The sequence below is a fragment of the Salvelinus fontinalis genome, chromosome 28 (assembly GCF_029448725.1).
Source record: "Salvelinus fontinalis isolate EN_2023a chromosome 28, ASM2944872v1, whole genome shotgun sequence".
Classification (NCBI taxonomy): Eukaryota; Metazoa; Chordata; class Actinopteri; order Salmoniformes; family Salmonidae; genus Salvelinus; species Salvelinus fontinalis.
In genome coordinates, this window is record NC_074692.1 from 9,553,738 (window position 1) to 9,568,832 (window position 15,095).

The following is a 15,095-nucleotide window of genomic DNA, read 5'->3' on the forward strand; positions in this document are numbered from 1 at the left end:
CAATGCAGCAGACTGGAGGAGAGGCTCAACGACCGCACACGTCACACAATAGGGGCTCACCCAGCTATAAAAATGTGAGATGTATGCGCCAGCCTTCCCTCTCTCCATCCCTCCCTCTCACACACAGTCATCAGAGTATGAGAAGGCTGTGACTGACTGGACCTACTATACACAGGACTGGACTACTACATCGGGCTACTGCAGCAGCCAACACTGATGACCTGAGGTACACACTTCTGCTACCTGATACCTCTGTCTGCACGCTACAGCACTTAACAGGTGAGATCAGGGACAATAAGTGGATTTTTGTTTTTTCCTCTGAGGTTTTCCTTTATTGAATTGTAAAATTGTTAGAGTAAAAAATAGTTGTAATGAAAATGTTAAGGAATCTCATGAAAGATGGAACACATTTTCCGTTTGTATTTTTTAGTGTACCATTCAGGAATAAATAGTTCAACACAACAGAAGTGTATTTTTTTGTATGTACGCTAATCGTGACGAACTCACTAGCATCCTCTGTATGCATTGACTGAAGGTCAGACCTTTTCCATAAACATGTATTTTCATGATGGTATTTCTCATCTTCTGAAGATGAAACTGAATTTCAATATCAAATACATTACATTAGTCATACTTAAACTATATTATACATCTATTTCTTACAATTACGGTGTTAATGCACCCTATTTCAGTCATCGTGGAGATTTAGGTGCAATTAAAATGTTATGTGACACCACCATACAGCATTTCTGCCTGGGGTCTGCGCCAGAAATGGCACCCTATTCCCTATACAGTGCACTACTTCTGATTAGACAAAGTAGTGCACTATAGTGCTGTTTCAGACTAAACTCCAGAGAAAAACATGTCACATAACATTCAAAGAACATTTACTTTTGCCATGGGCTAAGTAGTGCACTATATAGGGAATAGGGTGTAATTCCAGTAGAACAACACCGTGGTAGTTTTGAGTCTGTGTAGATTTCTCTCTAAAACGCTCCCCTCTCCTCCCTCCAGGAGAGCAGCACAATGACCAAGAAGGTGTTCACCAACACACGGGAGCGATGGCGGCAGCACAACGTCAACACTGCTTTCACTGAGCTCCGCAAGCTCATCCCCACCCACCCGCCAGAGAAGAAGCTGAGCAAGAACGAGATCCTGCGGCTGGCCATGCGCTACATCAACTTCCTGGTGCAGCTGCTGGAGAGCCAGAGTGGTGAGCCTGCCTCGCACTCCCCAACCGCCCTGCTCACCTTCCTCAGGGGCAATGTAGAACGTCTTCACTCCTCCTCCAGGACCTGGGGCCTGGCCAGCGACACTGACGCCCCCTCCCCTGGATCAAGCTGTGACAGTACCGAGGCCTGGTAGTGTGCCTGCTGCAGTTTCCTCTGATGGGTGATCATCATCTACCACTCCCTGGGGTAAAACTGTCTGTCACCATACCCACATCCATAGACTCCATTTTAGCTCTGCAACACTTGAGGGGGACAGTGTTGGTGGTGATGGCAAGCAGAGGATGTTTGTGTGGTGTTTGTGGGTGATGCCGTCCCTGCTGAATTAAAGAGATGGAGATGGATTTATTTAGCCACACTTTTATGTTGAAATTATGACAGGAGCCTTGTGAAATGTAATCTGTTATCTGCATGGATGTACCGGTAGCTTGGATGTATTCCCATCTTCATGTCTGACATGTATGTTCATCCTGTCGGTGGTGAAAGATGTCTGCATCAAAAATGTTTCGTTTTGAAATGAGGATGCATTAAGGCCATGAAGGACAATTTAAAGGATTAAGAAATAGAAAATGTCAAGGAATTTTTTTGGGGGGGGAATTCATTTCAGGAAAGATAAAGTCTTGTCCAATTCACCAAGGACTACAATCCAATTACAAAAGTCTATGGAGATTTTTTGTTGTGTGCTGAATCTCTGATTCTGACCTTGCTTATTTGCAAGCACTATTTATTATCAAATCCTGCAATATGACCACATTCCTTGAGTGACACATTGATCTTATATGTATTGATTACGTACAGTATTGATTGATTATTTATTTGGACGACAGGGAATGAGCTGTAGGATATCAACTGACAATTCTCTTTGAAATATGTTTCAATTGTAGGACTGTGTTGTATGAACACATAACAGGAATAGTTGTCTGTCCGTTCAAGTATTTATTCGTCTTGCTCTTTTTGAACAATAGGCATGTCATGTAGCCAAAGATTTTTATTTTACCATCTTTTCTCAAGGCTATTGTGATTAATATGCTTTTTGTAAAATGTTGGTTAATATTGTTAATGTTATTTATTGGAACTATTTATTTAATAAATTATTTGTAAATTTAAAAAAATACTTTGAATTTATCAAAAGTAATTAAGTACCATCCTCTTATCATTAAAAGACACCATGCAACCATTTTTACTAATGTAACAGAAAGTGCTGATCCAGTAAGTCAAGAGTACAGCTGCTCCCTGTGTGTTTGTACTGGTCGATTCTGGATCCCCTAGTCTAGTAAAGCCCTTGTTCCATCTCAATGGGCCAGTAATGGCCATCCCTCTGATTGTCCACTACAAACACCCTGACCGCCGTGTGGACACAGAGACCACCCCTGACCTCTGAACCCTTATCTAGTGTCCGAGGGCAGAGAGAGGGGAAGAGTAAAAGGACAGCTTAACTTGTGCCCTGCAGTCACACAGGTCACCATGCAGTCAAACCCTGACCACTGACCCAACAAGCAGATGTAATACTGCTCGTCCTGAGGGTCTCCCATGGGCTCTTGGAGTGTTTTTCACATCACAAATCTTTGTAAACAAAGTGAAACGCTTACTTACGGCCCTTCCCAACAACGCAGAGAGAAAAAAAGAAATAGAAAAACAACACGGGGAATAAATACACAATGAGTACCGAGTCGATATGCAGGGGTACGAGGTTATTGAGGTAGATGCACTACATGACCAAAAGTATGTAAAGTAAAGTAAACCTGCTTGCGAACATCTCATTCCAAAAGCATGAGAATTAATATGGAGTTGGTCCCCCCTTTGCTGCTATAATAGCCTCCACTCTTCTGGGAAGGCTTTCCACTAGATGTAGGAATATTGCTGCGGGGACAAGAGCATTATTGAGGTCAGGCACTGATGTTGGGCGATTAGGCTTGGCTCGCAGTCGGCGTTCCAATTCATCCCAAAGGTGTTTGATGGGTTTGAGGTCAGGGCTCTGCAGGCCAGTCAAGTTCTTCCACACCGATCTCGACAAACCATTTCTGTATGGACCTCACTTTGTGCACGGGGGCATTGTCATACTGAAACAGGAAAGGGCCTTCTCCAAACTGTTACCACAAAGTTAGAAGCACAGAATCATCTAGAATGTCATTGTATGCTGTAGCCTTAAGATTTCCCTTCACAGGAACTAAGGGTCTAGCCCAAATTATGATAAAAAGGTACAATAGACAATAACGAGGACAGGTGAAACAGATCAGGGTGTGACAACACACAATACCCCATAATGGCAAAGTGAAAACATGTTTTTAGTAATGTTTGCAAATGTATTGAAAACGCAATACAAAAATATCTAATTTACGTAAGTATTCACACCCCTGCGTTAATACTTTATAGAAGCACGTTTGGCAGCGATAACAGCTGTGAGTCTTTCCACACCTGGATTTTGCAACATTTGCCCATTATTCCTTTCAACATTTTTCAAGCTCAGTCAAACTGGTTGTTGATCATTGCTAGACAACCATTTTTAGGTCTTGCCATAGATTTTCAAGTAGATTTAAGTAAAAACTGTCTTCTTGGTTAGCAACTCCAGTGTAGATTTGAACTTGTGTTTTAGGTTATTGTGCTGCTGAAAGGGGAATTCATCTCCCAGTGTCTGTTGTAAAGCAGTCTGAACCAGGTTTTCCTCTAGAATTTTGCCTGTGTATACATTTTGTTTCTTTTTTTATCCCAAAATACCCCCCAGTCCTTAATGATTACAAGCCTACCCATAACATGATGCAGCCAGCACTATGGTTGAAAACATGGAGAGTGGTACTAAGTAATGTGTTTTATTGGATTTGCCCCAAAAATAAGACTTTCTATTCAGGACAAAATGTGAATTGCTTTGCCACATTTTTTGCAGTATTCCTTTAGTGCTTTGTTGCAAACAGGATGCATGTTTTGGAATATTTTTATTCTGTACAGGCTTCCTTCATTTCACTCTGTCAAATAGGTTAGTATTGTGTAGTAACTGCAATGTTGTTGATTCATCCTCAGTTTTATCCCATCACAGCCATTAAACTCTGTAACTGTTTTAAAGTCATCATTGGCCTCATGGTGAAATCCCTGAGTGGTTTCCTTCCTCTCCGGCAACTGATTTAGTAAGGACCAGTGGTGTGTATTCATAGATGACAAGGGAAGCCAGGCTTACTCAAATTCTTAACTGATAAAAACAAAATCGAATGATAAAATAATGTAGCTTTTGTCTCTCTCTGTTTTCGCAATTTTCCGTCAAATTTGCAAGTGGATGAATCTCACAATAGCCCATGTATCTGAAGCTGTCTGGACCTAAATAGTATAACATTTTTCTGCCGTAGCATTTAATTAATTGATGCCAGCAAGCCTTTGGCCTCCCTTGATAAAAAAACCTGTATAGAATAATGAGCGAATCAGCGTTGAGCTGAGCTCAACTGTGGGTTGTTCTGGTGCAGCAAAACACCCCCGAAGGGAAGCCAGCTTGGATTTGGCTTCCCACTAATCAAATCACTTCCTAAGCATAACGTAATTTTCATTTTTTCTGTTCTGTTTATGCTGATGTTTTGCAGTAGCTATATGAACAAAAATATAAACGCAACATGCAACAATTTAAAAGATTTACAGTTACAGTTCATATAAGAAAATTAATTAATTTTAATGAATTAATTTTGCGGTAATCTATGGATTTCACATGACTTGGCAGGGGTGCAGCCATGGGTGGGCCTTGGAGGGCATAGGCCCACCCACGTGGCAGCCAGGCCCAACCACAGGGAAGCCAGGCCCAGCCAATCATTTTGAGTTTTCCCCACAAAGGGGCTTTATTACAGACAGAAATACTCCTCAGAACCCCCCCAACCCTCACCAGACGATCCCACAGGTGAAGAAGCCGGATATGGAGGTCCTGGGCTGGCGGGATTACTCGTGGTCTGACAACGTTCAATTCTCTGGCAACAGCTCTGGTGGACATTCCTGCAGTCAGCATGCCAATTACACTTTCCCTCAAAACTTGAGACATCAGTGGCATTGTGCTACATGACGAAACTGCTCATTTTAAAGTGGCCTTTTATTGTCCCCAGCACAAGGTGCACCTGTGTAATGATCATGCTGTTTAATCAGCTTATTGATATGCCACACGTCAGGTGGATGGATTATCTTGGCAAAGGAGAAATTCTCAATAACAAGGATGTAAACAAATTTGTGCACAAAATTGGAGAGAAATATGCTTTTTGTGTATATGGAAAATTTCAGGGATTTTTCTTTAGCTCATGAAACATGGGACCAACACTTTAAATGTTGCGTTTAGATTTTTGCTCAGTGTAGCTTGCTAATTCTCTGTACAGACAGACCAATGACTATGACAGCAATTCAGTTCTAACCATATATTCATATTTTGTGGCACTGGCCTGAGACGACTGAAGTTCAATATGTAGCCTAGATGTAGCCTAGTAGGCTCACGTTAACTAGCTAGCTAACTTCGTTTGTTCATTGTTGCCCATGCAAGAAAGTTAGGCTAGCAAGCATTTTAGCTAGGTAGCCTATGACAACAAAAACTAAAAGTGTACTGTATGACAGAGTCATAGACCGTTTAGCCAACATGAATGAGAGGAGGATGACATTGGCATTCAACTAGTCTACATGTAGGTCACATTTTTTTTATTTTACTTGCGCACACACACATAAATCAGTACCATGGACAGCAACTTGATATTTAGCAACAATGATTGAACTAAATTGTTTTTTGATATCTAAATTTGTTTTCGGTGTATTAAACTAACATATATAGCCTTGTTGATGTGTAAATGTTTAAGTTGAAATGGTGCTGGAAAGCGGAGGCAGTGCTCCTGTTGTCTTTGTGCTGACTTGTGGTAACTCCTTGGTTCTAAATCAGTAGTTAAGTAAATTGTCAAAAATATTCCATTGGGTCAATGCGGGTAGTTATTTGGTTAAGTATTTAACTAACTATTTAGCAGTGTTATGGCTTGGTGGTAGAAGCTATTCAGGGTCCTGTTGGTTCCAGACTTGGTGCACTGGTACCACTTGCTGTGCGGCAGCAGAGAGCACAGTCTATGACTTGGGTGGCTGGAGTCTTTGACAATTTTTGGGCCTTCCTCTGACACTGCCTGGCATAGAGGTCCTGGATAGCAGGGAGCTTGGCCTCAGTGATGTAAGCACAACCCTGTAGCGCCTTGCAGTTGGATGCCAAGCAGTGACGCAGCCAGTCAAGATGATCTCAATGGTGCAGCTGTTGCAATGGCCCATGAAGAGGCGAAGTTGTGCCCTCTTAACAATTGTGTTGGTGTGTGGACCATGATAATTCCTTAGTGATGTGGACACAGAGGAACCTGAAGCACTCGACCCTCTCCACTACAGCCCCGTTAATGTGGATGGGGCATGATCGGCCCTGTTTCCTGTAGTCCACAATCAGCTCCTTTGCCTTGCTGATGTTGAAGGATAGATTGTTGTCCTGGCACCACACTACCAGGTCAGTGACCTCCTCCCTATAGGGACTCTCATTGTCGTCGGTGATCAGGCCAACCACCTTTGTGTCGTCACCAAACTTAATAATGGTGTTGGATTCGTGTGCGGCCACACAGTCGTGGGCGAACAGGGAGTACAGTAGCGGACTAAGCACCCACCCCTGAGGGCCCGGCATGTTGAGGCTCAGAGTGTTGTTGCCTACCCTCACCACCTGGGGGCAACCCATCAGGAAGTCCAGGATCAGGTTGCAGAGGGAGGTGTTCAGTCCCAGAGTCTTGAGCTTAGTGATGAGCTTGGAGGGCACTATGGTGTTGAACGCTGAGCTTTAGTCAATGAACAGCATTCTCACGTAGGTGTTCCTCTTGTCCAGGTGGGAGAGGGCAGTGCAGAGGGAAATAGAGAATGCATCATCTGTGGATCTGTTGGGGCGGTATGCGAATTGGAATGGGTCTAGGGTGTCTGGGATGATGGTGTTGATGTGAGTGATGACCAGCCTTTCAAAGCACTTCATGGCTACAGATGTGAGTGCTATGGGGCACTAGTCTATTAGACAGGTTAACTTAGTGTGCTTGGGTACAGAGACAATAGTGGTCTGCTTGAAACATGTAGTTATTACCAACTTGTTTGAACATGTCAGTGAAGACACCTGCCAGCTGGTCAGTGCATGCTCTAAGTACGAATCCTGGTAATCTGTCTGTGAATGTTGACCTGTTTAAAGGTCTTACTCACATTGGCTACGGAGAGAGAGATCACACAGTCATCTGGAACAGCTAGTGCTCTCATGCATGGTTCAGTGTTGCTTGCCTTGAAGCGAGCGTAGAAGGAATTGACCTTGTCTGGTAAGCTCGTGTCACTTGGCAGCTCGCGGATGGGTTTCCCTTTGTTGTCTGTGATAGTTTGCAAGCCCTGCCACATCCGACGAGCATCAGAGCTAGCGTAATAGGATTCGATCTTATTCCTGGTTGACGTTTTGACTATTTGATGACTTGGAGGTCACAGCGGAATTTTCCGCTTACTGAGGCAAATTGTCACTGAAGTCAGATGCCAGTGTAGGTTACACAGGCTTGGCCATTTCTCTGTCCAATGGTTTAATTTTAGTATTTTCCCTTGATATAGATACGCACATATTAGATTTAATAGACTTGAATTCCTGAATTTCCCTGTAGGCTCTCTATCATGGATTACTATATAATAACTGTGAAATTTGATTTAGAAAAATACATAACCTTACAGCACAATAAAAGGAATGTATTGAGAACAAAGGCCTATTTTGTCAAGTAAGTACCAAAAAGTACCCATTGTTACCCCCACTTATGGGTTCCCAAATGGCGCAGCGGTTTAAACTGCATCTCAGTGCAAGAGTCGTCACTACAGTCCCTGGTTCAAATCCACGCTGAATCACATCTGGCCATGATTGGGAGTCCCATAGGGTGGTGCACAATTGGCCCAGGTTTGGCTGTCATAAATAAGAATTTTAAATAAAGGCTAGATTTTTTTTAAAGAATAATGTTCTATTAAATACAAAGAAAATACCAGTGGAAAAAGTCATGTAAAATAAAGTGCTACCGTAAACAGAAAGAAAAGTTTCCTTGTTCCATTGTGTTGTCATCAGCTAAGACGACGATTACACCCCAAGGTCACAAGTCTACAGCTCTAGTCACCTAGCCTGGTTAAACCAGCCTAAACATGGAGCTCACCATTGTTAAACATTTAACCAGCCTACTAATCACCTATTGACACTGTTTAAATCTGCCCCATGTCCTGACTGTGCCAACATGCTGCAACTACTGAGCTGAAGAGTCAACTGTGAGTTGGTGTGAGGCTTTTGGCCTTTTCTCCACCACCATTAAACCTGCTAATGGTGTGTAAACGGAGCAATGTGCAGCTGCTGGACACAGGCATACAGCCTGTGGGAATGGACAGGCGACTACTCTTAATCCATTGGGGATACACTAGACTAGAATCATACTTTATTAGGATGATAGAACTACAGTACCAACAAGTTCTCTATGCAGTTATATCCCCCATAATCCATCCTCAGTTACACAGCATTCCGGTTGTTTACAATGTATATATACAATATTACTATGTATATACGTCTGTGTCTTTTTGCTGTGCTAGTATTGATATATGGTAGAGAAATTGCACACATTATGCAGTACATGGATTTATTGTTGCTCAGCAAACTATGGAACTCTTTTAAGGCCAAACAAATTTGACATTTTCAACACAACACATAGGCCTTCAGTGTAATCATATTGAATCAAAGTATCATTTACTGTGTATTTATGCCCGTTATTTGCAGAAAACATCCAAACACAGTAGATGCTTCAATGCTAACTCACTAGCTACTGAAAATCAAATCTGTATTCTGCTCATCTCATTCAAGTATATTTGCCTGATTGACTATTCTCTCCCAAGTACAGGGGTAATGGTCTATTGACAGCACATTTCCTTATCTGCGTCTAGCACACTGTCTGAATCTGTTATCACAATGGACCAGATCAGTGCAGGCAAGCCCTCTCACTCCCGGCTGAGGCGCCATGAAAAAGAATTTCTGGAGCTGGGTGCCAACCGATAGGCCCTGAGCTCTTTATCCCCTTAAACCAATTCACACTCTGCATGTTTAAATATTTCAGCCCCCCCCCCCCTTCCCTATCCCCTCCTTTCCTCCCCCTCTTTTCTTCCTACCCATTGCTCTGGTCTTCCCCCAGCAGCGTCGGCAGGGAGAGGAGGGCAGCCCAATGAAGGATGGATGCAGGTGCAGGCTCATCGGCGGAAGGGGGACCCCATTGTTGGCTGGACAGCACCCTCTCCTCTGGAGCACTTTCTTACAGGGTCTGACACAAACAAACCCACATTCTAATCAGATTATGCAAATGTATACTTCAAAAAGCAACACGCTGTAACCCACACCCAGGCGCTGAGAGGGAGGGAGAGAGAGAGAGGGGTTGGTGGGAGGGAGAGAGAGAGAGAGAGAGAGAGGGAGAGAGAGAGGGAGAGAGAGAGAGAGAGAGAGAGAGAGAGAGAGGGGTGGAAGGGAGAGAGAGAGGGGTGGGAGAGAGAGAGAGAGAGAGAGAGAGAGAGAGAGAGGGGTGGAAGGGAGAGAGAGAGAGAGAGAGAGAGAGAGAGAGAGAGAGAGAGAGAGAGAGAGAGAGAGAGAGAGAGAGAGAGAGAGAGAGAGAGAGAGAGAGAGAGAGAGAGAGAGAGAGAGAGATATTACTAAGGATGGTTAGAAAGAGGAAGGAGAGCAGAGGCAGCCGTTTAGAGAACAACAACTTATAGTGTATACTGAACGCTCCACGCCAAAAGTTCACCTTATTAATATAATACCCACGTCCTTCATCATAAAAGTAGCATCGAACTATAAAAGGAAGGCTGACTTTCTTACAGCCAGGCAAATTAAGCATTCAAATCCTTATTGTTTTCACAGACACTCCTGGATCCAATGTCAAAAGGAATCTACAATGATAATGAGGGGGCCAGAGTGCCATGTAGGAGATGACATTATTTCCCAGAGAAAAACAGTCAGTCACAATACCACAGCTTCCTAAAGGACCCTGACCCTGGAAGAACTCTGTGGCCCCACACTCAAACCAGCTGCCTCATTCACCTGATCACTATACTAGTACTACATTTCACATTAAAAACAGAGATTGGGTCATCTAAAATAAACTATACTATACTTAGTGAGAAAGTTTACTTAGTTTAGAAATGTCTATTCCCAATTATAATAATTGTTTTTCACACACATAATAGTAACACAAACATTTACAATAATGTTTGTATTTGTTCTACTCTGTTGACTTTCTGTTTTTTTTTTAACCCTGTTCAGATTTACAATGTAGGCTTTTACTTTTCACCCACAAAGACCAGCTGTTGGCGCTTTACTCTGGTGACGTGCGATACATTGAGTGCAACTATGATTCAGAGTTAAAGTTATTCTGTTAATGTTTGCTTTACTTGAACGACTAGTTTAAAAAGGGATTGATTACAGCTGAAAGAGTGCATACCTGTTTGAATAATCATACAGTGATATGTGTCATAAGGCACATAGACTGTTGGAAGCATATTAGTTTGGCCCACTGAAGCCAGTCACTGGATCACCTTCAAGCATGTATTGGACACTGATAGAGGACACAATGTTACCGTGCTGGTGCACTGTGCTTCTCTATACACGGACCCCACGGAATGCTGTTGTTTCAGCTATGAACTTTTTCATTGCTCGGTCTCTGTGGAAGCCTTGGAGGATTTCCTTGGGGAGTTCTTACACTTCTCTGTGAACGAGATGGACTACCTGTACTACTAGCAGATCAACTTGAGACTTCATGAACTTATACAAAAATAAATTCAGTTTAACATGCAGATTTTGAACTTTTTGGACTGTTAAGGTAGGAGAGAGTCATGGGGAGACTGAAAGAGGTCAAGTACAACCAACTGTTAGTTGACCCCATTTTGCCCGGGGGTGAGCTGATGACTGAGATTCTGGCCATTCCTCTCGTTTAGAACCTGCGTTTCTCTATCGCCCACCTGGGAGAGGCTCTGTGAGCAGCTTCCCACCCCACGGTCCTACGTCCCCGGTGCCATGGTGAAATGAATGGGCAAAATAAGCTTCCTGTTCTGAATGTTCTGTTCTCTGCGTCCCAGGACATGACAATACAGTCTGTGGCCATGATACTGATACTACAGTGAGGCTATGGGTGAGCTCATTTACAATATCATTGGATGAGGTCAATTTAATGATCACACCACAAAACAGAGTATAGTGTATTTTTTAAAGTTTAAATGGATGTTCTAATGCCAATACTACTCATGTTCTACTGATTTGTAGTAATTTGTAATGTCTAATTTTATTGGAGAAATGACTTTATTACTGACCCGGAGCATGGTGTGACAGGCAGGCAGCTGCAGCTGCACTCAATGTGTGTATGGGGTGCATTCCAATACTCTAGCAATGATACCAATAGGTACTCAAGGGCTACGCCCCCTGGTGGCGTGTATGTGTATTATGGTTAATACCACATTCCTCCCCTCTTAAATAAGTCCTTTATTAGGATATACAATATAATACATTCCCTATGCTCTTCTATTGCGTTAATGAACTCATTATGAAATAAAGTTCCTCTAACTGAAACGTTCTTTATAACTTGTTATGTACTCTACTGATCCAAACAATAAACATGACATTTCACATGTTCACAATAATTGAATTTTCTTTTCACATGCATTAGGTAACTGTTATGTATTTAATTCTTGAGTCTCATTTACTGTGAGTCTTTTAGTTGTCTTTTAAAAAACAATTTATATCAGTTCTTTTTTTTCTTGTTCAGAGTTAAAGGTTTTTTAAGCAGCTTGGAAGCTCTGCATGCCTCTGTGAATGACGAACACTGGAGGTAGTATTTATTCTCAACGGTGGAAAAGCCACCCGCTGTTTCTGAGCCAGGCTCAGAGTATTTGACTGAAATTGGGTTTTTCTCTTGGTGAACTGTTTTCTCTGTTACAGTCTCTGTCTGTGGCACGTGCACCACAGACGCACTTGGATAGCTAGAGAACAGCCTGTCCTCTGCCATCACAACTGGTAACTCACTTGTTGTTCCTTCTCATCTGGAAATAATCGGATCAACATGTCTGCAAACCACTTTACCATCTCCCAACATTACCTTGTAGGAGACAGGACCAGTCACTGAGTCTATGAATCCAGAAATCCATTTTGACCCCTGACTGAAATTTATGGTAAGGACAGGGTCCCCTTCTCCAAAACTTCGGCCCTTGGTGAATTTGTCATGGTTCTCTTTCTGTCTGTTTTTTTTGCGTTCAACTTTCCTTTTCAGGTCTGGATAGACTAGGTCCAGTGTGGACCATTGTCTACGACCTCGTAACATCTCAGCAGGAGAACGTCCTGTTGTGGGTTGAGGTGTTAGTCTGCAGCTGAACAGAACACGTGACACTTTTGCTGCTACGCTCCCTTCTGCACTTTTCTTCCTCATTTCTTTGAATGTCTGTACTGCGCATTCCACCAGTCCATTTGAAGATGGATGATATGGAGCAGATGGCACATGCACAATACCGTTGTTTCTGAAGAACTCTTGTGTTTCTGTACTCATGAAACAGGTTGCATTGTCGCTCACCACCCTCTCAGGTATCCCTTGATTACTAAAACTCTGTCTTAGGCCATGAATGGCCCTGCGTAGTCTATATGAAATCTTCTCCAAGGTTTCTCTGGGAAGTCCCAAGGGTGGAGGGAAGCTGTTGCTTTTGCCGGTGTTCCTGACATGTGTTACATGTCTTGACTAGATTCTCTATCTCCTTATCTAGTTTAGGCCACCATAAGTAACTCCTAGCCAACCCCAGGGTGACTCTGATGTAGCTGCTGTAGGATAGCCTGGCATGCTGATAGTGGAATAATCACTCGTGCTCCCCACAAAACGCAACCATCCTGTACACAAAAATCTGTTTTCCTGACTCTGAAATTCAATCCCTTCTGTTTGTTGTGGTCATCCCCTTACCATATATTGTCTAACTCTAGACAGTACTGTATCTTTACCTGTCCAGGTTCTCACTTGCTCTGCAGTCACGAGTGCCGTGTCTGTCCACCAACATCAGCACTCTGTCCTCTTGAGCTGTTATGATGGCGTTGAAGATGGCTCAAGGCATCTACATTCCCATGGTACTTTCCTGCCTTGGAAACGATGACATACTCATACGCCCTCAACGTCACTGCCCACCTCTGAATTCTCAGAGACACCATCTGTGGAACTGCCTTCATTTCTTTGAAAAGAGACAGTAAAGGTTTATGATCTGTACATATGGTAAACTTCCTGCCATATACAGTGCATTCGGAAAGTATTCAGACCCCTTGACTTTTTTTTTTCTTCAAAAATGTATAAAAATGTTCCTCATCAATCTACACACAATACCCCAAAATGACAAAGCAAAAGCAGGCTTGTAGAAATGTTTGCAAATGTATTCAATATAAAAAAAATGAAATATCACATTTACATAAGTTTTCAGACCCTTTACTCAGTACTTTGTTGAAGCCCCTTTGCCCTCTTCTTGGGTATGACGCTACAAGTTTGGCACACTTGTATTTGGGGAGTTTCTCCCATTCTTCTCTGCAGATCCTCTCAAGCTCTGTCAGGTTGGATGGGGAGCGTCGCTGCACAGCTATTTTCAGGTCTCTCCAGAGATGTTAGATCGGGTTCAAGTCCGAGCCCTTGCTGGGCCACTTAAGGACATTCAGACTTGTCCTGAAGTCACTCCGGAGCTGTCTTGGCTGTGTGCTTAGGGTCGTTGTCCTGTTGGAAGGTGAAACTTCGCCCCAGTCTGAGGTCCTGAGCGCTCTGGAGCAGGTTTTCATCAGATATCTCTCTGTACTTTACTCCGTTCATCTTTGCCTCGATCCTAACTAGTCTCCCAGTCCCTGCCGTTGAAGAACATCCCCACAGCATGATGCTGCCACCACCATGCTTCCTCGTAGGAATGGTGCCTGGTTTCCTCCAGACATGACGCTTAGCATTTAGGCCAAAGAGTTCAATCTTTGTGTCATCAGACCAGAGAATCTTGTTTCTCAGGTGTCGCTTATTATCCCCGGTGTATATATCCCTGTGTTTCCTGTCTCTCTGTGCCAGTTCGTCTTGTTTGCCAAGTCAACCAGCGGTTTTCCTTGCTCCTATTTTTTCCCTATTTTTGGGGGTTCTAGTCCTCCTGGTTTCGACCCTTGCCTGTCCTGACTCCGAACCCGCCTTCCTGACCACTCTTCCTGTTCTGTCTTCAAGCCTGCCTATCCCCTTGTACTGTTTGGACTCTGACCTGGTTACTGAACCCCTGCCTGGCCTGACCGAGACTGCACTTCGTCTGGTACTGTTTTGGACTCTGACCCGGTTTATGAATTCTCGCCTGTCCCCGACCTACATTTGCCTACCCCTTGGATTAATAAATATTGGAGCTCAACCATCTGCATTTGTGTCTCGCCTTGTGTCCTTATAGTCTGAATACTTTCCGAATGTGCCCCAAACTGTACTGCTAACCCCTCTTTGTCTAGTTTGGAATAGTTATTTTCTGCCGGGTTAAGAAGCCTCCTGCTCTTTCCCCTACTGCCACTTTGTCTCTTTACGCAGTAGTGTGTGAAGAGGTGCAGAAACCTGTTATAATAGTTTAGCAGTCCCAGGTAAACTCAGTCACATTTGTAGGAGCAGGTGCATTCTGGATTGCTTGTACCTTGTCATTGAGTGGATGGATACCCGTGGCGTCCAATCTGTGTCCTAGGAACACCGCCTCGTTCCCTATGAAGGTACACTTACTCCGCTTGAGACGTAAGGACGCACTCTCCTCCCCGTCACCAGGACGTCATCTCTCCTCCCCCTCACCAGGACGTCATCTCTCCTCCCCGTCACC

The 15,095-nt window shown here is 43.4% G+C and overlaps 1 protein-coding gene and 1 pseudogene across 2 annotated transcripts; both read left to right on the plus strand.

The window, feature by feature from the left end:
- The first annotated feature begins 92 nt into the window (after positions 1–92).
- On the plus strand, positions 93–4,290 carry LOC129826078 (T-cell acute lymphocytic leukemia protein 2-like). Of its 2 annotated transcripts, none has more exons than XM_055886390.1 (2): positions 93–226; positions 1,015–4,290. In XM_055886390.1, exon 2 carries the CDS (start codon positions 1,027–1,029, stop codon positions 1,363–1,365), a length of 339 nt encoding a protein of 112 aa, XP_055742365.1. In that variant the 5' UTR covers positions 93–226; positions 1,015–1,026; the 3' UTR covers positions 1,366–4,290. The 2 variants fall into 2 exon arrangements, with proteins under 2 accessions (XP_055742365.1, XP_055742364.1); XM_055886389.1 differs by having other exon boundaries at positions 94–279.
- A 4,905-nt stretch (positions 4,291–9,195) lies between these two features.
- LOC129825885 (UDP-glucuronosyltransferase 2A3-like) lies at positions 9,196–11,900 on the plus strand (annotated as a pseudogene).
- Positions 11,901–15,095: the final 3,195 nt, after the last annotated feature.